At 38.1% G+C, this 23,623-nt stretch overlaps 1 protein-coding gene across 3 annotated transcripts in view; it reads left to right on the forward strand.

Moving 5' to 3' along the window:
* Otud4 (OTU deubiquitinase 4) overlaps positions 1-23,623 on the forward strand; it is a 46,578-nt gene that overhangs the window by 12,016 nt on the left and 10,939 nt on the right. For 2 of the 3 annotated variants that reach the window (XM_038312521.2, XM_038312524.2), the window contains exons 4-14: positions 5,213-5,259; positions 5,823-5,895; positions 6,726-6,807; positions 8,764-8,896; positions 12,048-12,102; positions 12,844-12,961; positions 13,062-13,126; positions 13,580-13,677; positions 15,413-15,495; positions 15,593-15,782; positions 21,315-21,477. In XM_038312521.2, the coding sequence (XP_038168449.1) occupies positions 5,213-5,259; positions 5,823-5,895; positions 6,726-6,807; positions 8,764-8,896; positions 12,048-12,102; positions 12,844-12,961; positions 13,062-13,126; positions 13,580-13,677; positions 15,413-15,495; positions 15,593-15,782; positions 21,315-21,477 (1,107 nt within the window). The remainder of the gene's footprint in view (positions 1-5,212; positions 5,260-5,822; positions 5,896-6,725; positions 6,808-8,763; positions 8,897-12,047; positions 12,103-12,843; positions 12,962-13,061; positions 13,127-13,579; positions 13,678-15,412; positions 15,496-15,592; positions 15,783-21,314; positions 21,478-23,623) is intronic. The other variant, XM_038312522.2, reaches the window with a different exon arrangement.

Consider the following 23,623-nt stretch of genomic DNA (forward strand, 5'->3'; position numbering starts at 1 on the left):
GGTTTCTGTTGCTGTGAAGAGATACCATGAACGTGACAGCTCTTACAAAGGAAACATTTAATTGAGGGGCTTGCTTACAGTCTACTGTCATCATGATGGGGAGCATGGTGACAAGCAGGCAGATGTGGTACTGGAGGAATATCTGAGAGTCCTCCATCTTGGAGGCAACAGGAAATCGACTGACACTGAGGGAAGTTGAGTAAAAGAGACCTGAAAGCCTGCCCCACAGTGATGTACTGTCTCCCAACAAGGCTGGACCTCTTATGCCACTTCCTTTGCGGGGCCATTTTCTATCAAACCACATCTCATAAACCCCCAGTGTCATGGAATGTGTATTAGTTCTCTAAAGGAATAGAACTGAAGGAATGAATGCATATTATCAAAGGAACTTGTTAGGTGGTCTTCATGCTCTTGAGTCCAGCAGTCCAGCCGTGGCTATCTGAATGCTGGAGAGGCTGAGAACCTGGTAGCTGTTGCTCTGTCTAAGGCTGAATGCCTCAGCAGTCCCAGTCTGGTGCTGAAGGCCTGGGAGATTCCTGGTACTCTAATCATTTCCCATCAGAAGACAGAAGAAACTTAAACTTGGTTCTAACATCAGTGGAAGGTGATAGCAGCAGGGTACATGCATATACCAGCATTACATAAAGGTAGGCAGACAAAAGCATCCCTGACTTTTTTTTTTTTCCCTTGCCTTGAGACTTCTTTATTACAGGCCTGTTTTGGGAAAGCATTGCCTTGTTCTTCCTTTCCACTTGACTTGAGTTGTCCCTGAGAATTATGTCTTAGCTGTTCCAGAGTCAGTCAGGTTGAAAGCTAAGAATAACTATCACAGGATGGTTTTAGACGTTCCCATCATCTACTATGTAGGTAAAGGTAACAATGGCAGGGACTGGAGAGATGTCTCAGCAGTTAAGAGCACTTACTGCTCTTGTAGAGGACCCAGGTTTAGTTCATAGCACTTGTTCTGGTTTCAGGGGATCTGACATCCTCTTCTGATTTCTCTGGGCACCAGGCATGTGTGTGGTACACATACATATATGTAGGCCAAACACTCAAACATATAAAATACCAATAAATTTATAAAAAGAGTAATACTGGCAAAGGAAAAAGCTGTGAAGAGTGTTTTAGGGAGTAACACGAGGAGGGGTGTGTTAGTGATGGGCTATCCATTTGATACATATGTAGTATCAGTTTCAGTGCTTGAGACACCCTGGAGAGATGTAGATATCTCAGATAACCAGAATTTCTCTGAAGGGCGGATATAAATTAGGAAAGTGCATGTGTCAGGAAAGACTGAGAGGATGGATGTTACTAGGCCGCAACTGCAACAAGACTTTCAGAGTGAGTTCTCATTTGAAGTCTGCATAGGTCCAAACAAGCAGTGCTTTGGCTGAGGGGCATTCTAAAAGGCAGTTAAAATTGAGTAAGGCAGTGCTAGCCGTTTGTACGGAGCATGGAGCATGTGCAGGTAAGAAGTAGTGAGAAATAAGCTGGAGGATAGGATGGGCCAGTGAGTAAGTGCTTCTCAGTGTCCCCTGTGGATGTATCATCACCTGCTGGTGAGTGTGTGTGTGTGTGTAAATGTAGATTAGCTGGCTCCCATCCCAAATCATAAATCCCTAAGACCTTGAAGTCTGGGTATCTACCATTGAAAAGATATTTGAAGGTTTTGAGTTAAGAAGTGAGAATTTTGACTACTTTGCTCAACATTACTGTGATGTTTTCCTGCATTCAACTATCGTTTCGTGTATTTTATTTTCTTTCTACCTGAATTCATCTCTTTAAACTTAGAATTCTCTATGTTGTATTCTTTGGTATGACCTGGAGTCAAAAGTAATGCCCCGTATTTTTGTAGTCAGGATGGATAAATTAAAAGCGTATTGTATAAAATGTTCCTATTTTGTAGACCTGAGGATTGATCCAGAACCTGTGCATATTAGATGAGGGCTCTGTCAATGAGCTGTATTTCTAGGCCGTGGTCTTTTGACATGGCCTTGAACTTACTGTATATAGAACAGGCCAATTTTAACTCATTGGTTTTCCTTTCTTCCCACTCTCAGAGTGTTAGGATTATAGATATGCTACCGCCATGCCTGGTTGAAAATAACAAGTAGGGGATGAGACTGGACATCCATTTCTTATTTTTAAAAATACCTAAAACATTTTTGACTTGTAATAATTGTTCATATTTTTGGGGTACGGTTTGTACCTTTTTGTAGTGTATACAAAGTGTAATAATCAAATCAGATTTGTCATCATATGGTCTGTCAGCACATCTGTCACTTCCGTCAGCATTTGGTGTTGGGAATGTTTGTAGTTGTCTTCATTAGTATTTTGAAATGCACAGTTAAATATAGGCAGTGTTAGGTACTAGAAGCTGCTCCTTTTATCCACGCTAATCATCCTCTCCTTTCCTGCTTCCTGGCCTCTAACCACAATTGTTCTGCATCTGTGAGGTCAGCCTTTTAGTTCCCATGTGGTTGTGAGGACTTAGTGTTTGTCATAAAGACTCATTTAAACAATTTTTTCAGTCTTTTAAAAAATATATTATTATATATGTGATATATATATAAAATTGGTTTTTGGAGGCAGGGTTTCTCTGTGTACTTTTGGTGCCTGTTATGGAACTCACTCTTTAGTCCAGGCTGGCCTTGAACTTAGAGATCCACCTGCCTCTGCCTCCTGAGTGCTGGGGTTAAAGGTGTGTGCCGCTGCCATCCGCCAAGAATTTTTTTTGAGTGTGTTGCTGTATGCCTGGTGCCTGCTTAGGTCTGAAGAGGAAATTGGAACTGCAAATGGTTGTGAGCTGCCATGTGGGTACTAGGAACTAAACCCTGCTCTTGGAGTACTCTTATCACTGGGCTGCCTCTCTAGCCCCAGAGTTCCAGGATAGCCAGGGTGACATAGTGACCCCTTCCAAAACAAAAACAGAAAAAAAATATTTTATATATAGTAAAATGGATGATTATGTGTAAAAAGAATAACTGTAATATCACTCTAGTCTTAGAGACAAATACCTTAGTAGGCCTTTTTACTGAATACACCCCAGGCTGTTTTTGATTAATTCAGAAACCTGAGCAGACTCATTTTTCTGAATGTGGGTCTCCTCCCCCATTAATTTACAAGTCTCTTGGATGGCAAAGATTGATAAATATTTTTATTGCTTTATTTTTGTAATTAACCTAATTAGATACCCAATTGATGATCAGTATATATTAATTGATTGTAAAATGGATACATAAACAGAGTCATGTCAGTGGTAGTCTTTAAATGACAGCAACTAAAGGTGATTTTTTTCTGGCTTTAGAGAAAATACCAAGAATTATAAAGGACATTTATTAATTTAATCAGAAAACTGTAGTGTTTCCTAAAATCTTAAGGCTAATGTCTGTAAAACTCTGAGAGACAGAAGATGAGGCTGTATATAAACTAACAGTTTTATTTGGTTGTGGGTAGGCTCTACCTACACGGAAGGGGCTTGAACACCTGGGATGGGTTGTCTGGCTAGGTTTAGTCCTGAAAAAACACTTTTCTTTTACCTCAATGCCTTAGATACCTCTGAAACAGTTTTTCATTACTGGCAACATATTTTTATAGACTGTCCTGTTTTTCCATGCCTCTTTTAATACAGGGTGTATATTTAAGGAAAATACTACAGTTGATTGGTAAATTCCATTGCTTATTCTAGTTCTCTGGGAGAATACTTTGAAAAAACAAAAAACCTCCAAATGTTTTAAGAATGTTTCTGTGAACTTTGTTGAAGCCAAGTTGACTTTGTCTCTTATATGTAATGTGCCATATGGATTTACCACTTATCCACAGCTTGGTTTTTCCACAGATCACCAGCACAGTGTTGGCGGTTTCAGTCAGTCAGTCTTGGTCTAGAGAGTAGCTCCAACACAGTGAGGGCTACACAGAGAAACCCTGTCTAGAAAAAACAAAATAAAACAAACAAACTGAAAAATTAATTTCCTCATTTTTTTTTTTGTGCTTAATCTTTCCACCTGGTTCTTGGAAATTATCAATCTGCTTTTTAGGTTTTGACATTTTTAGGTTTATAAAAGGAATAAACTTATTTATTATTATTATTATTATTATTATTATTATTATTATTATTTTCTGAGACAGGGTTTCTTTATGTAGCATTGGCTGTCTGGAACTCACTCTGTAGATCAGGCTGGCCTCAAACTCAGAGAGGTCCTCCTGCCTCTGCCTCCTGGGTGCTGGGATTAATGGTGTGCACTACCCACTGCTCATTTTCTTCTAAGAAATATAATTTTATATTTGATGACTGATCTTTGGTTAAGGGAGATGAGGGTATTTTGTTAATGGTCGTTGTTTAATAGAATTTATTTGGAAGGTTAACCATAAGAAGATACTAGTGCCCCTCTCCCCACCAACAGGGTTTTCTGTGTGACAGCCCTGGCCATTCTGGAACTTGTCCTGTAAACCAGGCTGGCCAGAGATTTCTCCTGCCTCTGCCTTTCTAGTGCGAGAATTAAAGGCGTATACCACCACCATGACCACGTCTAGCTATTTAACTTTAAAAAAGATTTGTTTTATGTTTATGATGTTTTAATTTCACATATCTATGTGCACTGCACATACATTGTGTTTGTGGGCATTAGAAGATGAGTCCTCTGGAACTTAGAATTACCAATATTGTAAGCTATTATGTGAGTGCGGGGGACTGTAGTCTGGGTCTTCTGTAAGAGCAGCGAGTGCTCCTAGTTGCTGAGCCATCTCTCCAGCCCAGCATGCACATTTTTAGATGTGATGTGGCCCATATTGCATAGGTAAAGAGTGTAGTATTTGTGAGCTAAACAAGTCTTCTACTAGAGGGTATCACATTGGGACTATTTGAGAGGCCTTATTAATTAGGCTAAGGTGTAGTTCAAGAAGTCTGTTTTAGTAAGTGACACCTATTTGTCTTGAATTTGGAAGAGCTATTGAAACATAAAGTTCCTTCCTGAAGCTGTGGTGGTGGCACATGCCTTTAATCTCAGCACTCCAGAGGCAGAGGCAGAAGCAGAGACAGGTAAATTTCTTTGAGTTGGAAGCCATCCTGATCTCCAGAGTGAGACCAAGGCCAGCCTGGGCTGCACAGAGAAACCCTGGGGGTGGGGGAGGACTTTATTTATGGTGAATGTGTATAATGTATATTGTAAAATGTGAGATACTTAATATGCCAATTTTTCTTCCCTTGATACAGGAGTGGGTAGGACAAGTGGAAATAAGTGCCCTTTCTCTTATGTACAGGTAAACTGTAGAACTCTCTAATAAAATAGTAAAAATAAAATAATTGGAAAATTAGTATAGTGCATTCAACCAAATTTTTAATTCAAAGCTGTTTTATACCTTAGTTCTGGAAGATCTTCTCTAAAGCTTTTTGTCCGTTTATTTAATTGCATCATATACCAGTGTTTAAATGTTTTAATTCTCGAGCGGCTGTTGATAAAAGGCACAGAAAAAAAATGTCTTATTGTGTTCTAAAAACTATTGTTTACCAGCTTTATAGAGAAAAGGCTTCCTCTCAGGGTCAGTAGAATGAATGGCCCCAGGAACAGGACTCAAGTTTATATGGGTGCCAGATTTCCTTTTACAATTAATCTTTGAAGTTATTTATGCTGTATAGCTTATGTGTGAATTAATTGAGATTTTAGTTTTTGGAAGCGCTACTTTTGGTATTTTATAGTGTAGTTATTTCATTTTCTTTTTTCCCCTGCTCTGTCTTCAGTGCTTAGAATATTGCCTGATGCACAGATAAATGAATAAGTCAATGAAATACATTTTTTGAAAAGTGATATGAGTTTTATTTTCAGGAAAGATTTTGTAATATATCAGGAGCCAAATGTTTCTCCTTCACAAGTAACTGAAAATAATTTTCCTGAAAAGGTAAGACTTTTTTGAAATATTTAAAAAATATTTAAATAAAAGCTGCTTAATTGGTATCTTGACCTCCTAAGCTGTAATTTTAAATGACTTTTGAAATATTGCTATATGAAAGCTATGATATTGTTTTTTTTAAAGTTAGTCAAGTCATATTTTTTAAAATGGATGTTTATGTGACCAAGGTTATTTCTGTTTCATCCTGATATTAAGTAGTCCGACAACTTGTGGAAATAGCACTGCTTTTGCCTGTTTCCCACGGGAAAGGTCATTTTGGTAACAGCAGTATCACTGCATTATGAAGCCTAGAAAGAAAAGAAACCAGCTGATGCACTGTAAGAGAATATTAGTTTAGTGGAATCATGCAGGTCCAGGTGAAGGATACTGTGTCTTAATTGTGTTTAAGACGGGGAGAGTAAGTGATGAAATGTTACCGTTTAAGGACGGGGAGAGAAGGGGTGAGTATTCATGGGACTTGATCTCAGCGTTCTATCTGCAGTGTTTTGGTCTGTGGCATGTTTCAAACATATATAGTGATGCACAACTATAATCATAGCACTTGTTTGTTGTTTTTTAAGACAGAGTCTCAGGTATCCCAGGCTGGCCTCAAACTCACTGTTTAGTGAAAACTGGCCTTGAAACTTGAGATGTAAGTGCAGTCTGGCTTTTCACCATAATATGGTGTAGTGTAGTGTGACAACATTGGAGCTTAGCTGTTTCCGAAATATGGTTTTGAAAATGAGTGATTCAGAGGCTTTGGAAACAGTTTTTTTTTTTTTTTTTTTGAATGTTAAATGTGTGATTGACTGAAATGTTGCTTATTTTCTTCTCTTCAGGTGTTACTGTGTTTTTCGAATGGAAATCATTATGATATTGTCTATCCTATAACATATAAAGATAGTTCTGCTATGTGTCAGTGTAAGTATCCTCTCGTGTTCAAACATATAGGAATTATAGCTTAAGCTACACAGCCTTACTTAGGATTTGTATTGGTTTTTCAAGTTATTATATAGCTTGAAAATCTAGGTGAGTGAACAAATGAGGCATTTGATTGTATTTTATTTGAAGGGAAGATCTCCTACCCTTAGCACTATAGAAATTTTTGGCCAGATTCTTCTGTTGGGGTTTTTCCCTGTGCCTTATAGGATGCTTACTAGCACCATAGCCTTTATCTAGTTGATGGGAGTCACATTTGGTACCCCATTGATACTCAGTTTCTACAGGTTTTCCTATTTCCTGGTTGACGAAATTTCCCTCCCACACATGTGAGAGTACTATTTTAGGAGAAGAGAAATGGCCACCTTCCCTGCTTTAAGTGACTTTTCCTCATGGGCAGTAGTTTTGTATGTAGTTGATTTCTTATTTTTCCTTTTTGTTCTCTGAGGCAGGGTCATGTTATGTAGCCTTGACTAACCACCTGTCTCTGTCTCCCAGTTACTGGAATTAGGCATGCACTACCACACTTGACTTTTTTTCTACTAAGTATCCAGTAAAAGTATGAGTGTGAACATTTTGAAAGTACAAGTTTTATATTTGAGGTGGGAATATTTATTAGCTAGAGTGCTTTCCCTGTGCTGACTTTGGGTGATTCTGAAACTTGATCACCTCTCACCCAGAATCTGGAAGGTAGATGGTCTGTGAGGCTCCACTTAGATGGTGAGCATGAACTCAGTGCACTTAGTTTCAGGATAAACAAATGAGTATTACAGTTCACATGGTTTTGATTATTTCTTAAATTTTTGGTAAACTTTTCCCCTGTTATTATAACTTTTTAAATTTGACCAAATCAAAATATTCTCTCCTTCAGGGATGACTGAGAATATATTTTTTGTGTGATTGTGCCTATTATAAATGTTTGTAAGTGTGGGTGTATATATGCATGTGAGAGCCAAAGGTCAACCTCCCCCTCCCATTTTGTCTTACGTGTGCATGTGTCTAAAATGTGGGGGTGGACAGTGAGTGATAAGGCTTGAGGTCAACATTGGATGTCCTCTCCAGCTTAAATTCTGAGACCGGATCTCTCACTAAATCTGGTTGGAGCTCACCTGTTTGGCTAGTCTGGCTGACCAGCAACCACTAGAGCAGCTCCTGTCTCCACCTCCTTGGCACTAGGATAATAAGTGCATGGTGCCACACCTGGCTTTTTAATGTGAGTGCTGGGGGTCCAAACTATGCTCTTAATGCCTATATGCCAAGTATTTACCAACTGAGCCATCTTCCAAGTCCCTACGAATATATTTGCTAAGTTTTTTTTTTTTTAAATATTTTTTAGTTCATTGTGTACAAAGTTAAAATATGAAGCCAGATTACAGGGAGCCTTCTCCCTCATGTTTTACAGAACCCTATGAGTACTTTAACTAATATTCCAGTCGCTAGGAAAACTGAGAAGTCCAATCTTGTGACTTGTCGGCTAGTGTACTCTAATGGTCTGCGTATCTACAAACTTAATTTTACTTAATCTTTCCTATCTGAAACCTTTGGATTAGGCCTTTTGCGTGACATCCCTAGGCATTAGACTGAAAATGGTAGTGCTTCATGTGCTGGGAGTGAACAAGAGGACACAGGGAGCTTAAGTAGAGTGTGGAACGAAGTCATTGCTCACTGGTTTTCACTTTCCTGTCATGTCGCATCATAGATCTGATACTTTTAAATTATATTTTAAATATGTACTCTAAAGCATGGCTTCAAACGTAATATGCATAGACAAAATTTCCTGTTGCTTTCTAGGTATCTTTCAGATTAAGTGGCTCTATTAACTCTAAGGTTTTATGTATACCTACTAAGAATTTTGGAAGCCTGAGTGGTACTGTGTCACACTTTCCCTGTTTTCAAAACTTGCATATAATGTTGCATACTATGCCTCTTTAATTGCAGCTCTCCTTTATGAATTGCTGTATGAGAAGGTATTTAAAACTGATGTTAGTAAAATCATGATGGGACTAGAAACGTCTGAAGTGGCTGATGGAAGCAATAGTGAAATATCAGATTCTGAGGATGACAGCTGCAAGTAAGAATCCATTTCAATCTTACCGCTCCTTTCCAATGTCACCTAAGGAAATTCCCTGTGCTAAGGTGTGCTCATAAAATACCACCTGCAGGGAAGTTTCTTTATTGCTGCCGTCAGTTTGACCTAGGTTCTACGTAGGGGCATCTTAGAAGGTTGTTTTATTTAATGACAATTTGTATGTATGTAATTAATACACATGTGGAGTAGATTTGATCCACCTGTGCGTGTACATTGTCCATTTGTAAAGTTAACTATTGTTTACGTGTTCTGTGATGGAAAAATGTTTGTTTTGATCTTTATGACTTAGTTTTCTTCCATTACTTCTGCTACCTCTTTTTAGAATGAGGAGTGTTTCAGTGTGGTGTTATGTGAGATAATCCCTCAAGGTTACAGATAAACAAACACCTTTCATAGTCACTGAGGCGGCTTAGACAGATTAAGATTCTCAGCCCTGGATATCTAGACACAGTTTGGGACATGGACATGTCTGTTTTTTGCTAGCTAGGTTGATGAGGTGCATATTTAAATTCTCTAAAGATGCCTCAGTAGCTTAAAATGAGGGTATTTCAGTGTTTTCTGGTAGAGGACAGTTTGTGAGAGTTACATTATGTATTGTGTATTAATTTATAATGTTAAGTCTTATAAATATTAAGAAGTTTTTCTTTTATGAGAGTCCTGTAACATTTTTGCTGAAGCGTTAGAACACGGCTGTACCTGTGACACTAGAGGTACGCCTTGAGTTTAGCCAGATCCCTAGTTCTTTCAAACATGCCTTAAAATAGGTGTGTGTCTGTTGATTTGGACTCTAGACTTTTTCCTTTTTTTGTGTTAGGGAGTAAATTCAGAGTCTTATCTAGGCAAAGCCTATACCAGTGAGCTGCATTCTCTAGTGGATTCATGTTTGTTTTTGTTTTTTATTTGTTTCTTTTTTGAAAAAGTATGTAAATTGTGTATCTATGTGCACGTATGTGATGAGTGAGCACAGATATTTGTAGAGGCCAAGGCATTAGATTCCTTGCTGCTAGAGTTTTGGGTTCTTGTGACCCTCTTGACTAGGTTCTGGGAACTGACCTTTGGTCCTCTGCAAGAGCATTGTAGGGTTCTGAACCCACTGGACCATCTCTCTGGCCTTTGTTTGTTTCTGAGGCAGGCTCTAGGCATTCTTGAGCTCACTGTAGCTAACAATGACTTAAGCTCCTGATTGTCCTCTCTTCACCTCCAAGTGCTTGCATTACAGGGGCATATCATCATGCTTGGCTTCTAGGGATTTGTTAAATTAAAACTTTCTGATTTGGACTGAAGATTTGACCATTATTTATACTTGAACAGTGTTTGCTGTTGACAGTTTTGTCCTAACATATGCTGATTAATTGTGCACAAATAGAAATTGCCCCTCCTCTCCAGACACATAACTTGATCCAGGTGTGTTAGAGAAATTAGGAGATAACTATATAGATTGTTTTAACTTGCTACCTATACTTGGAGTGGGAGAGCCTTTAAACTTGTCTCTTGAATGCTGTAGATGTTTGTAGTGTTATAGAAGCAGTCCAGGATGTGACTCTAGACATCTGGGAAGGGGAGCAGGTATGTGGTAGGATGTATGTGGTCTTTGTGCTTGGCTTCCCTTTTATACTGTCCTTGAAATGTAGCTTACCTTTTCATTATATTAAAGTTGCTTTAGCTGTATGTGTGTGTAACTATATATGCACTATAGAATATATATAATATATATGCACATTAAAATTGTTTTTAGCTATATACGTACGTATATATACATACTTACACATGGCACATATATCTATCTATCTAGATATTGAGTGCTTGCTTAGCTTGTGTGAGAGGCCCTGAGTGTGAGTTCCTGTACTAGAAGGGGGCACCTTTTGTCACATTGGTTTTGAGAGGGTGAATACTGTATAATCTTGGCAAGTATAGATCCATTTCATGAGGTAGCTAGGAGGAAAGGGGTGTGATGTGCTCTAGGTTTATTTCACCTTCATATTGTTGGATCTTGAAGTGTACTTGGAATGATGAATGGTTTCTGGTCTAGACTTCAGGCTCTTGTTCCCTTTGGTGAATATTTGGAGGTTATTTTGAAAGCTAGAGGTCAATTTCTTGAAAAGTAGGACAGCAAAGTTGATACTGTAGGGGCTACATAGGCCCTTTTCCTCTTCAGCCTCTTGTCAACTTTGGGCTCTTCCTTTGCATGGAGTACTAGATATGATATACTGTCTTGTTACCTGTCTTTATTCCAAGGCATCTATTTCAACAAGACTTCCCTCTCCCACTTTGTATTTTATCTTAAATTGCTGTGCTCGCTGCCTTTTGTTTGCCATAGGACGTATAGCTTACCTAGTTTTTTGTTTACTTGTACTGGATTGTATAGGCAGTTTTTGTAGTGAGCAGCACATAGTAGGCTTTCATACTTGTAGAGTAAATGAATGAAAAGTGGGCTGATGATGGTTCTTTGGCTGTACTGAGGATTAGAAAGTGTTTTTTAGAAAATGGTTGGTTATGACTCTTTAGACATCTTACACATTTTTATTATAAATGGTATAATTTTGTTAGAACAGTTTTGTAAAAGTTTTTAATACTTACTGAAAATTTTATGTAGATTGTTATTCTACCCACTCAAATACTGCATCCTGCCACCCCCATTTTTTTTATTAAGCCAGTAAGAATTAAAGTAACATCTGATTTTTATATATATGCACACACACCCACTTTATATATGTGTAATATATATTTGCATATACTAAAACTTAAGAACTTCACATTTTGGTATGTAGCTGACTACAGTGTTTTATTTGAGGTTAAAAGTTGATTACACATCAGGTGGTGGTACACACCTGTGAGTTTGAGGCCAGCCTGGTCGACAGAGTGAGTTCTAGGATAGCTAGAGCTACACAGAGACCCTGTCTCAAAAAAAAAAAAAAGTTGATTACATTAACAGTGTAACAATATGTATGCCTTTAAATCCTAGTACTCAGAAGGCAGGGATCTCTTGAGTTGAGTCCAGCCTGGTCTACAAAGTGAGTTCCAGGACAACCAGAGCTGTTAAACCGAGAAACTTTGTTTCAAAACAAAACAAAAGAAAGGTTGATTGCATGCAAATATATCTTCTGGTTCCTCCTTGTGTTTTGTTCCTTTATAGGAGTAAGAGCACTGCTGCTGCTGGTGTGAATGGACTTCAGCCTTCAGGCAGTGAGGTATTTTTAACTTAATCTTTAGTATATAAGAAGCCCCAAATTTTATGGTCATTTTCCTTAGTTGGGGTTACTGTGTTAGTAAGAAACTTATTTGGGGGAGCTTAGCACTAAGACCAAGGGCTAAAGCTGGGAGACTGAAAAATGCAGACCACAAAGGCATTGCTTGTTCTGGTTTGCTTCTGTACTGGGGTCTAATTAGGCCTGTGTCTGGACAGCTTTCCTGCAGCGCCTCCCCTCTCTAAGTGGCCAGATGGGAATTCAGGACCAGTGTTGTTTTCTAGAACATTGACACAGCCCACCATGTTTATTGGTGCTGACGTTGCCTCAGGGACTTGCATTGGAACAGTGTTTGGTAGCTTGTTTGGCTGTACTGTCTCACAAGCAACAGCTCTCTTCCTATGCCCTTCTGGCTTTGCCCTGTGTGAGGCCATGGGCCTCTTCTGTTTGATGATCACCTTCCTCATCCTTTTCTCCATGTGAGGCTCCATGACATCACACAGCCGTCCCTGCTGTTTCAATTGCATACCAGTCCTGGTGCTGGAATGTGCTAAGCTTTACCATTAAACAACATTTCTCTTAAAAAAAAAAAAAGAAAAGAAAGAAGGAAAGAAAAAAAGGAACTTATTTGCTGCTTCCTGCTTTTTTTTAAGTTTTTTTTTGTTCCTTTGCTTTTGTGCATATTTGAAACAATGTTTTAAATGCATTTCTGTGTTGATTGGAAGTCTGACATTGTTTATTTAGAACCCAGAGAACAGTGGGAATGTGGCTGACCTTCCTCTGTCCAGAAAGGTTCTTAAATCTCTCAACCCAGCAGTCTATAGAAATGTGGAGTATGAAATTTGGCTGAAGTCCAAACAAGGTAACTTAAGCATGAATGTTCTGTAAAATTGCCTTGCCTTGTAGCACTTGAAAATAAGAAGATAAAGTTGGTATCTTATTGATTTTTTTTAAATTAACAGCTCAACAGAAACGTGATTATTCCATTGCTGCTGGATTACAATATGAAGTTGGAGATAAATGCCATGTAAGTGATTTCTACTAAAAGAGAAAGTGACTTTATCTTATTTTCTAAAGAAACCATCAACTAAAATTTGACTGTTTATTATTTGGATTTCACAATTCATTTATGCTAAATACAAATAGAATCATCCTAATGTTGAAATTTGTTTGTAAAATTTTTGTTGTCATTGTTGTTTTTGGTGTTGATGTTTTGTGTTTTGTTTTTGAGACAGTATTTCACTTTATGGTCCTGGCTGGTCCGGAACTCTGTAGGCCAAGCTGGCCTCAAGTTCACAGAGATTCTACTGCCACTGCCTCCTGAATGCTGGGTCTTTGTCCATTTTACTTGAATTCAATTTATTTGAAATCATAAGCAATTGAAATGGTAATATAGGTGACTTGTAACTCATTTAAAAATGAGCTACTGATGTATGTATTAACAAGAATTGGGTGTCTGATTTTTCTTTTTGGTGTTCAGCAGGTTAGATTGGATCATAATGGAAAATTTTCTAATGCAGACAGTCATGGCATTCACGCTGAGAATGGACCAGTTTTATCAGAAGAACCAGGAAAAAAGTATGTATTTTTCAGCCGATGTGTTTGCTAAAACTCCTTGATTTAGCCTACTGCAAACATGAATACTGGTTTCCATACAGAGGAACTGATTTTGAAGCAGATAAGTTGTTCAAGGCCAGCCTGGTCTACATAGAGGTCTAGGGCAGCCAAGGGGTATACAAACCCCATCTCAAAAAATAAAAATAAAAACAAAAACAGAAACAAAAACTAAAAATAGAACTAACCAAACAAAAGAGAATAAACAGCAACAAAACCAGGAACTCAATTTTAATATCTAACTTGTGACTAAAAGCCAGACATAGCTGTGTATGCCTGTAACACCAGTATTGGACATCAGAAGTAGGTGACTCCCTCCCTGGTGGTGCTTAGCTAGCCATGTAATGATCTTCAGGTTCATTGGAGGTGTACCTTGAAAACCCTGACAGAAACATGCACACATATAGCATACACATAGGCAGCACACAAACACAGTCATTTGAGTTTAAATCTAATGTTTTGCTTGTTGGTACATTTTCTGAAATTCTAGTTAATTTTAATGACTACAGTTTTAAAATATATTCTTCATCAAAATAAAATTGAGAAAGAAATTTAAAAAACACCATAAATTGGTGAGTTTATAAAGTATGGAGTTATAGAATAGGCACCATATTCCTTTTTATTTTCTTAGTGCAGGATTATATACAGTCCGTAGTTTGTCAGTGGCTGGGTGTGGAGGTGTATGCCATTAACCCCAGCACTCAGGAAGTAGTCAAGCAGATTTCCTGGGCCAAGGTGGTAGACAAACTTGATGTGAACTAGGGCTGCATAGTGAAACCTTTTTTAAAGAATGTCAATATTATCAGGTAGAATGGAGTATTTAGTGTACCTTTTGTTTGAATTACTGCTCCCTTTACTAGAGGAAAAGGTAATAAACTACACCTTAACCTTGTAGAGTATATAGTACAGCAAACTCCAATATAAACATCACTACTTCCCTATATTTTATTTCTTTTGGCTTTTTAAAGACAGGGTTTCTACCCTGGCTTTTCTGGAGCTTACTCTGTAGACCAGGCTACCTTCAAACTCAGGGATCTGCTTGCCTCTACCTCCATATTGCTGGGATTAAAGGTCACCTCACCTAGCCCTTAGTAATTTTAGTGAACCTTGTTTTGTTTTGTTTTGCTTTGTTTGCTTGTAACATCTCACTTCGTTGTACTGCCTGTCTTGAAAGCTGCGTATAGTTCAGGTTGGCCTCACAGAAATAAACCTGCATCTGCCTCCAGGAGGGCTTGGATAAGGATGTGTAGCATCTTGCTAATTTACCCTTTCTCTTTTTTTCTCTCTCTAAAATAAATATACATATTTATTTTTTGGGACTGGTTCTACATAAACCTGACTGTTTTAGAGCTCACTGTAGACCAGTGTCTACATGTGCTAGTATACCTGGCTAAAATTGGCAAATATTGCAGATAGAAAGTCTCTAATATCAATGCAGGATATGTGTTTTAATGTTGATTCTTACAGATACAGTGATTTGTCGGCATGTTAAGTGCAGTGCATGCATGTTTGCTGCCTGAGGAGGCTAGGAGAGGGTATTGGATCCTCTAGCATTGGAGTTAGGACCTTTGTGAGCCAGGGTGCTGAGAGCTGGACCCTAGTTCTACAAGAGCAGCCAGTGCTCTTAGCTACTGAGCCCTCTCACCAGCTGTGTTCATATGCAATATTATTACTAATAAAGATTTCGTTTACTTTGAAGACATACACCGAAGAACCTCAAGCCACCTCCCCCAGAAAGCTGGAACACAGTGTCAGGAAAAAAGATGAAAAAGTCTAATTCAGGTAAATTCACAGCACAGTTTTTAGGATTATGATACTAGTACTTGGAGTTGTTAACTTACGCCAGGGAAATTGTGAGATCTTTTTGTGTTTTCCACAGATACAGATTACAGAGGGCCAAAGAGTCTAAGCAAGTCAATAAAAGCCCCATCAGCACTACCTCCTCGACTACAGCATCCTTCTTCGGGTGTAAGACAGCATGCATTCTCTAGTCATTCTTCAGGGTCCCAGTCTCAAAAATCCTCCAGTGAGCATAAGAATCTAAGTAGGACACCCTCACAGATCATAAGGTAACCTTCCCGAATTCAATAGAAGTATAAGTCATGAGAGGCATTGTATGTGTTTTATTATACTCATTTTTTTGTTACAATTTCTTGTTGGTATTTGTTTATAATGTATTGAAAAGTATTTCCAGGTGGTGGTTGTGCACACCTTTAATGCCAGCACACAGGAAGCAGAGGCAGGAGGATCTCTGAGTTCAAGGCCAGCCTGGCCTACAAAGCGACCTCCGGCACAGCCAGGGCTATACAGAAAAATCTTGTCTCATAAAACTTAAAAGTATTACTGATAGAATTCCCAAATGGTACAAAATAACACTATAGAGGAATAAGCCTTTATTTTTGAATATTTTGTTTAAAGTGTGGCAAATGTTTATGGTAGCTCTGGGACCTCTCAGCCACTGAGGCCAGAAGAATAATGATCCACAGGAGGCAAGAAGGTGATGTAAAATTTCTTTTCTGTTTACTTACAAGCAAAATCCATGCACAAATATTAAAGAACAAAAGGGGAACCTGATCTGAATCACACTAACACTTGTAGTTCCTGGTTCCTGGTTCAAAAGGACCTGCACACTTCTCTCTGCCTTTTCTCTCAGTCATGTCCATCCCCAATGAAAATATCGCCTCTTGGACCAAAATGCTTCTCTCAGTTGACTAGGCAACTGGTGACAGAATTCCTGTCACATCTCTTCCTTTTTGTCTAATTAAGAAGAAAAAGTTCTAACTCTAACATAGTAAAGCTACATATAATATTTTTTTTTATCAAGTATTGTTCAGATAAAAAGGAAAAGTTATAACCTTAACAAAAATGAAGCTACATACGACAAGAACAATGATTAAGTAAGAAATACATTATCAATGTCTGGTTCACAAATTTATATAAATTATTCCATTAGCTGTTCTCTCCTGAAGAGTCTAAAGTTTTGTTCCTAATATGCCCTTTGCCAAGATTCATGTAATTATAACTTTAATGCCACGAAAGACCTGAGAAGGAAATATTACCTGAGTAAGTAGGACGTGCAAGCAAACAACTTCCAAAAAATGTGAGAAATGACGGAAACAGCTGACTGTCTGGACAGTCATCCAAGGTTCCTCTGTAGCATTGAGACATCCATCTTTAGCCTACAGGCCTAGACTATCTGACAGACTTTTCTGTGAAGCAGGAATTTTGAAGGACTGTTGTTGACTGAGGTTTCTGTCCTGTCTGGTTCCTGCAATCATTAAGTCCCAAAGAAATCACACAGAGGTCTACTTTAGTTGTAAACTGATTGGCTCATTAACTCAGTATTCTTTTTAATTCTTATAACTTATATTAGCCCATTATTAGCTATCATTCTTATCTGTGTTAGCCATGTGGCTCAGTAACTTATTCAGCGGGGCAGTCACATCTTGCTTCTTCTGTGGTTGGGTCAGGACTGTAGAGGAATGGGTTTCCTCCTTCTGTTCTCATTGACCCGCCTCTACTTCCTGTCTGGTTGTCCTGCCTATTCTTCCTGCCTGGCTACTGGCCAACCAGCATATAAAATATAATTGACAGAATATAGACAATTGTCCCACACCAGACTGTCCTACCCTGTTCTGCCAAGTTCAGCCGTTGTCTTTTTTTGTGTCCTGCTTGTTCAGTTTGGACAGTATATTGTCAGCAGTTGAGACAAGGGGAGATTCTTACCCTAATGGCAAGTTTATGCAACAAAAAGTGCACATTTCCATATGGAGTATCTTTAATGCTTATCCTCTTGAAAAGTAGATTGTGGCCACCAGGAGTAGCGAGTCTCTGGAAAGAAAAGTCTTAAGTTCTGTAGGTCTTTGAAGTTTTGACAAGTACCTATAGTACCTATCTGAAATACATATTGGTGTACCTAGAAAACCACATGACTGTAAGTTAGTTACAGGTGACCGTTAATCCGTATTTCTTTATTATTCTTTTTTTTTTTTTTTTTTTTTTTTTTTTTTGGTTTTTCGAGACAGGGTTTCTCTGCAGCTGTTTTAGAGCCTGTCCTGGAACTAGCTCTTGTAGACCAGGCTGGCCTCGAACTCACAGAGATCTGCCTGCCTCTGCCTCCCGAGTGCTGGGATTAAAGGCGTGTGCCACCACCGCCCGGCTCTTTATTATTCTTAATAGCTTTTAAGGACTAAAACTTCACATTGCATATTAAACAAGCTGTATAGGACCAAGCTGTATAGGCAATACCTTAAGCAAAATATAGAAACAGTATAAGGATAATAACTTCAAATTTGTAATTATATACAAAACTATTTTAAACAGAAGTAGAAACATACATACAGCATAACAAAAATAACCTTAAGCTTGTATAAGTATACAAAAATCTATAGCAATGTAAATTATTTAAAACTACTAGTTGATTCTTTTTTTTTTAGTTTCAAAGTAGATTCAGTAATGTACCTTTTTATCCTATCTTGTCTATTCCCCCCCCCCCCTTTTGATCATACCCAATGACAACTGGTAACTAACCCTACTTATGTGATGACAAATATCCATTACCCAGTGAAAGACCAAAAACCATCTACCCCATGTCTTGGGAATGTGGGTGTCGTGTTTTCAAAATTACTTCTTTCTGTCTGGACGATGACTGGCATCTTTAGGGGACCCTTAGAATTATCCTGAGCAATTTGTAGTCCAAAGTTGATCTTCGGGTGGTGTTTATGGGCTTAGTGGCATTATCACAAACTGGAGAGAAGCGTTGCTGTGGGGCCCTGTCATTCTTTTAGAGACTTCAGAGATTGTTAGAAATGCTTATCATTCACTTCATACTGTCATACGTTGTAAGTCTTAAAGGAGGACCATGATCTATTAAAAACATCCAGGATATCCAGGCTCAGTTCCTAAATATCAGCTTCTGACTCAAGCCTGAAATCACATACAGGAAACTACAGGAAACCTAAGGTTAGCATTAGTTAGTACTTTATTATTAATTTAAAACAGGAAGTTTAAACTTTTAGATAATACTTAACTAAAAAAGTTTTAAGGAGTCATAATGAATTTGAGGGGTATGAGATTAGTGACACAATATAATGTTTTCTTCTGTCCCATACCAGGTATCTCTTGATAGAAGACAGGAACTTTGAACTTTTAATAAACATGCTTGGGCCTAAAAAGAGGAGAGCCACAGCCCAACTCCAAAAGCCAGCTTTAGTTTATATTTGAGTCGTAAAAATAGACATTTTGAAAGGTTTATGAAATTTTATCCTGTAGGAAGTAACATTAGGCCAGATTACTCCTGTTTTTGGTGGTCCCCCCCCCCCCCCCCCCCCCCATGGTTCTCCCTCTTTCAATGCTTTATTTGTTCAAAGGTTTTTAGGCCCCTTAGTTGGATGTTTATCTTTTCCTGGAAAGACAAAAACAAAGCCCTGCCCCTGCTCTAATTTGAGTTTTCCCTTTTATCAGGTTGAATTGCAACATCAGTTGATGAATTGTCTATCACCTTTTCTAATGAAAAGATCTCGCTTGCTTGAATTGAATATTGATGGTATCCATAGCTTCTCTCCTGTGAAAACAAAAGCAGAACCTCTTCCCCAACTTAACACATATCCTGGTTTTCATTCTGAGGTTAATACATCTTTAAAGCATGCTGGCTCGTTTATTTAGTTTGGAATCTGTAAAATATACCTTCAATAAAGGATAGGCTCTTGTGACCCTCTACTAATTTCTCCCCATGACAGAGTGATCATTTATGTTATACCAAGGGTAAAAGAAGTATAAAACAACCTAGTTTATTAACAGTTGCCATTGACTTCTGAAAATTTAAACCTAACCCTATTTCCGTATGATTTGGAATCTTCAAAATTCAGGGCAGTTTTAATTCTGAGCAATTTTAATTCTCCTATCAGGGAACAGGACAACCAGAGATATTTAAGAAATAGCCACAGAAAATCCAGGAGCCCATGCAAGCAGGAAAGTGCTTATCCAGCTGATACTGTAAACAAAACAAAAAGGTGGACAGTATCACACTATAACTATAGAGGAGGAACTTGCCAGGAAACTCTAGTTCTCACTACTTGCTGGGAAACTCTAGTTCAGACTACTCTAGTAGTCTGTGCTACTAGAGATAACTGTAGGTGAGAAATTGAGAATAAATCCTGCTGATTGCACTTCTGCTTCCACAGGAATTTAGAAATATGCACGTTCTGTTGGAATTTCTTGGCCACTGTATTATCCAGAAGAAATATTCTAAAAATCTTTCTTGATTCCACTTTGTCCCCATTTTCCCGCTTAAATCCCTCCCAAGACCACTTACACATTATTTTCAAATTTTTTGTTATGTTGTACAGAATTACAAATTTAAAATGTGAAGTTTTAGTAATCATAAATACAAAGTAATTTGGGTGGTGTTTGGACCCTAAAGGCCTGAAATGAAAGGATACAGTAAAATTCCTTATTTTGTTACTGTTGCGGGTGCTCCATTGGATAGATGTGTAATTTGACCAGTTATCAGCAGGGAAAGTATCCACAATCTCAATTTTTTTTAAGTTTTGAATTTTATGATTTCTTGTTTATACAAGTGATAGAATTGATAGAAATAGTGTCCATACTGCTCTTTAGAAATGCTTGTTTTTATGTATAAGCACACGTATACGTGAGTGCAGTGTCTGTGCACACAGTGCCTGAGAAGATCAGAAGAGTGGACATAGATCTTCTAGAACTAGAGTTATAGTTGGTTGTCAGCTGCTGTGTTGGTATTGGGAAACCTGGTTCCTTTGCAAGATATCCATCTTACCTGCTGAGCCATGTGCAGCCCTTCATACTGCTTTTAATTGCTGCAAGCCATATATGAATATTAGAGTTGTTAGTAAATGCATTACTGCGTCTCTTGTGGTCTTTCTCTCTTTCCAAAGTTCCCTTGAGGTTTCAGTGGCAGACAGTATCCCAGTCTGACACCTATCATTGCTGGCAGTTCTCCACTTTTCTTGGTGCTGTAGCCAATAATTAGGATGTCTTTGTGTCTCATCTGGGTATTGCCTTTAGAACAGGAAATCAGAATGCTTTCTCTTCCTCTTTTAAGCCTTTTTTTCCTTCACATTTTAATTAGTTAACTTTCATTGTGTGGGTGCATGTCGGCTACATTGTACTCACTGATGTCAGAAGAAAATATGTAGGTGTTATTCTCCTTTATTCATATGAATTCCGGGTATTGAACTGCGATTTCCAGGCTTGGTGACAAACTTTAAGCCATTTGCGGGTTCATCTTTCTTTTCATAGTAAATTTTTATGATAGTATTGGAATATGTACAGTGTTTTTATTTCTGCACTCAGGAAAAAAAATTCAGTTACTTCTGTATTATGTAGAAGGAAGTGAGTTAAACAAGTGAGTAAAATAACTTCCAATTTATTGTGCACCATTGTCATTTTTATCTAACTTTGTAAAGTAGCTTTAAGTGCTGATTTTATTTGTTGCTAGCTGTCCTAAGTTACAAAGTGTTGTGTGGTTGTTTAGTTGAATATTTGTACCGCAGAAAAGATCATTGCATTTTTGTATTCTACACATTTGCCTCTTTTTTTTCCTGAAAGAATGTTTTATTTGACAGAAAACCTGATCGTGAAAGAGCTGAGGATTTTGATCACATGAGTCGTGAATCTTACTATTTTGGCCTCTCCCCAGAAGAACGCAGAGAGAAACAAGCTATTGAAGAGTCTCGTTTATTGTATGAGATTCAGAACCGGGATGAACAGGCTTTTCCTGCCCTTTCTGTACGTATGTAGAAATTAAAAGTTAACTTTTAGAAGTCTTTCTCGATACACAGTTTGTAGTATCATGATGGTGAACTTAATTTCTTTTAACTGAAAGTATTTTAAAGGTTATGGGAACCTTGGTATGGTGGTTATGTGTTTATAATCCCAGCTAATTGAGAAGCAGAGTCCCTGAGTTCAAGGCCATCTTGGTGAAATTCTGTGTCAAGATAAAAAGACAGAGGGAGGTGCAGTAAAAAAGTAAAGCCTTTATGTAGTTAATCTCGGGACTTAAGATATTGTTGACAAAGTGGGTGACTCACCTGTTCACTGGATAGTGATGAGGACTTCCTTTCAGACCGAGGATGTAGTATTTGTGAGCAGAACCTGCAGGAGAAGGCTTAGGATGCAGTTGACCTCTCTTAAAAGGTTTTCTGAACATCAAGATAAACTTGACGTGTGCATTAGTATCATATTAGCATAAGCAAGAAGCACATGGATTTGTTTTATTCCGTTTGTCAGTCTGTGGGCTGTGCTAGATACTTCTTATGCAAGCAATGACTCTGCCTTCAATTTCCTTAGCTTTGGGGGACATCAGAAAGGAAAGGCATTGCCATATAGAGTTGCTGGGCCCTAACGTCTTACTTGGGGTAGGGGAGTAAGAAGGCACAGTGTCAACGTCTTAGAGTCAGGTAGAAGGCATACAGCAGACTCATTTATTTAACAACGGGAAAAATCTTACATACCCTCCCAGCACCCAGGTGCTCCAATCCGTTGACACTGCATGGTTGCCCCTCATTGTCTAGGCGTGATCAGCACCAGGCAGACTACAGGTTGGCTCTTCTCAGCCTCGTAGGCCTTAATTGCCTACAGTGTAGGTAGGTGAGGGTTGACATTACAGGAGGGCTTAATTGATTATCATAGGAACCCTATGCTTGTGGTCTGTAAGTCTTGGTAAATGATATAAAATGGTAATAGTGAATGGAACAAACAAGGAAGAATGCTGTTGAAGGCTCCATTGTTCAGGGAGAAGAACCAAGCTGCATGAGTTCATTCTTCTGTCTTCAGTGAGGAAGAAGCTCTGTTTAAAAGAGCTTATCTGACCAGTTCAGCCTGGAGCTTAGGGAGGGTTGCAGAACGTACCAAGTCAGAGGGGCCTGCGTGATAGGTGCTCTCTGTGTGCTAAAGACATTCCCTTTATGCCTTATTTGTTGGTTTTACATAGCTATTCTGTAAGGCTAATTTTAATTACTTAATCTTATACTCAACATTTTGTCCTGTAAGGCTAATTTTAATTACTTAATCTTATACTCAACATTTTGTCCTTAGTGAATGAAAAAAAGTGCTATTGTTATGTGCTCATAGATTATACCATTTCATCGTGAAATTTTTGTTTTCAACCTTCTATACTTTACATTTAGATTATGTGGGTGTTGGATTTAATAGTGGCTTAGGTTTGTTTACTGGAATAGAACACTAAACCTCCTTCCTGCTGTGTGATTAAGAGTGTTATGACAGGGATCTAGCACCTTCAATGATAATTTATCTTAAAAATTCAACTTTAGCTGGGCAGTTGTGGCTAACTCCTTTAATCCCAGCACTTGGGAGGCAGAGGCAGGCATATCTCTGAGTTCGAGGCCAGCCTGGTCTGCAAAGTGAGTTCCAAGACAGCTAGGGCTACTCAGAGAAACCCTGTCTTGTAAAAACGGGGTTAAAAAAAAAAAAAAAAAACCCAAACCAACAACTTTTTTCTCTTTGTTTTACCAATGATATGGTTGGGTCATTCAGGCCTTAGAGGATTTGCTCTTGATTATATCACTTCAGTGATACTTGCTAATTGATTGATATGTTTCCCTTCACAAGGGACCCTGGGAAGGTTGGTAGAGAAATTATTTTTGTGCAAACAATATTAAGTGCAAGATGACAATTTGATCAGTGTGATTTCTTAAAATGATACGTGAGTTATTAATTTAGGCTGATAAATCTGATTACCTGATACTTTAGTTCAGTAAAATACTTAGTTTAGAGCATATATTTGAATATGGATGCTAGATGATATCCATAACTACCTATCAACTAGATTCTAAAGTATTAAAAATATGTGGCTATGAATTTTGAGATTTTTGGTTAGAAGTATAAATGTTATTTGTAGAACTTGTATTCATGT

Source organism: Arvicola amphibius, chromosome 15, assembly GCF_903992535.2.
Source record: "Arvicola amphibius chromosome 15, mArvAmp1.2, whole genome shotgun sequence".
NCBI lineage: Eukaryota > Metazoa > Chordata > Mammalia > Rodentia > Cricetidae > Arvicola > Arvicola amphibius.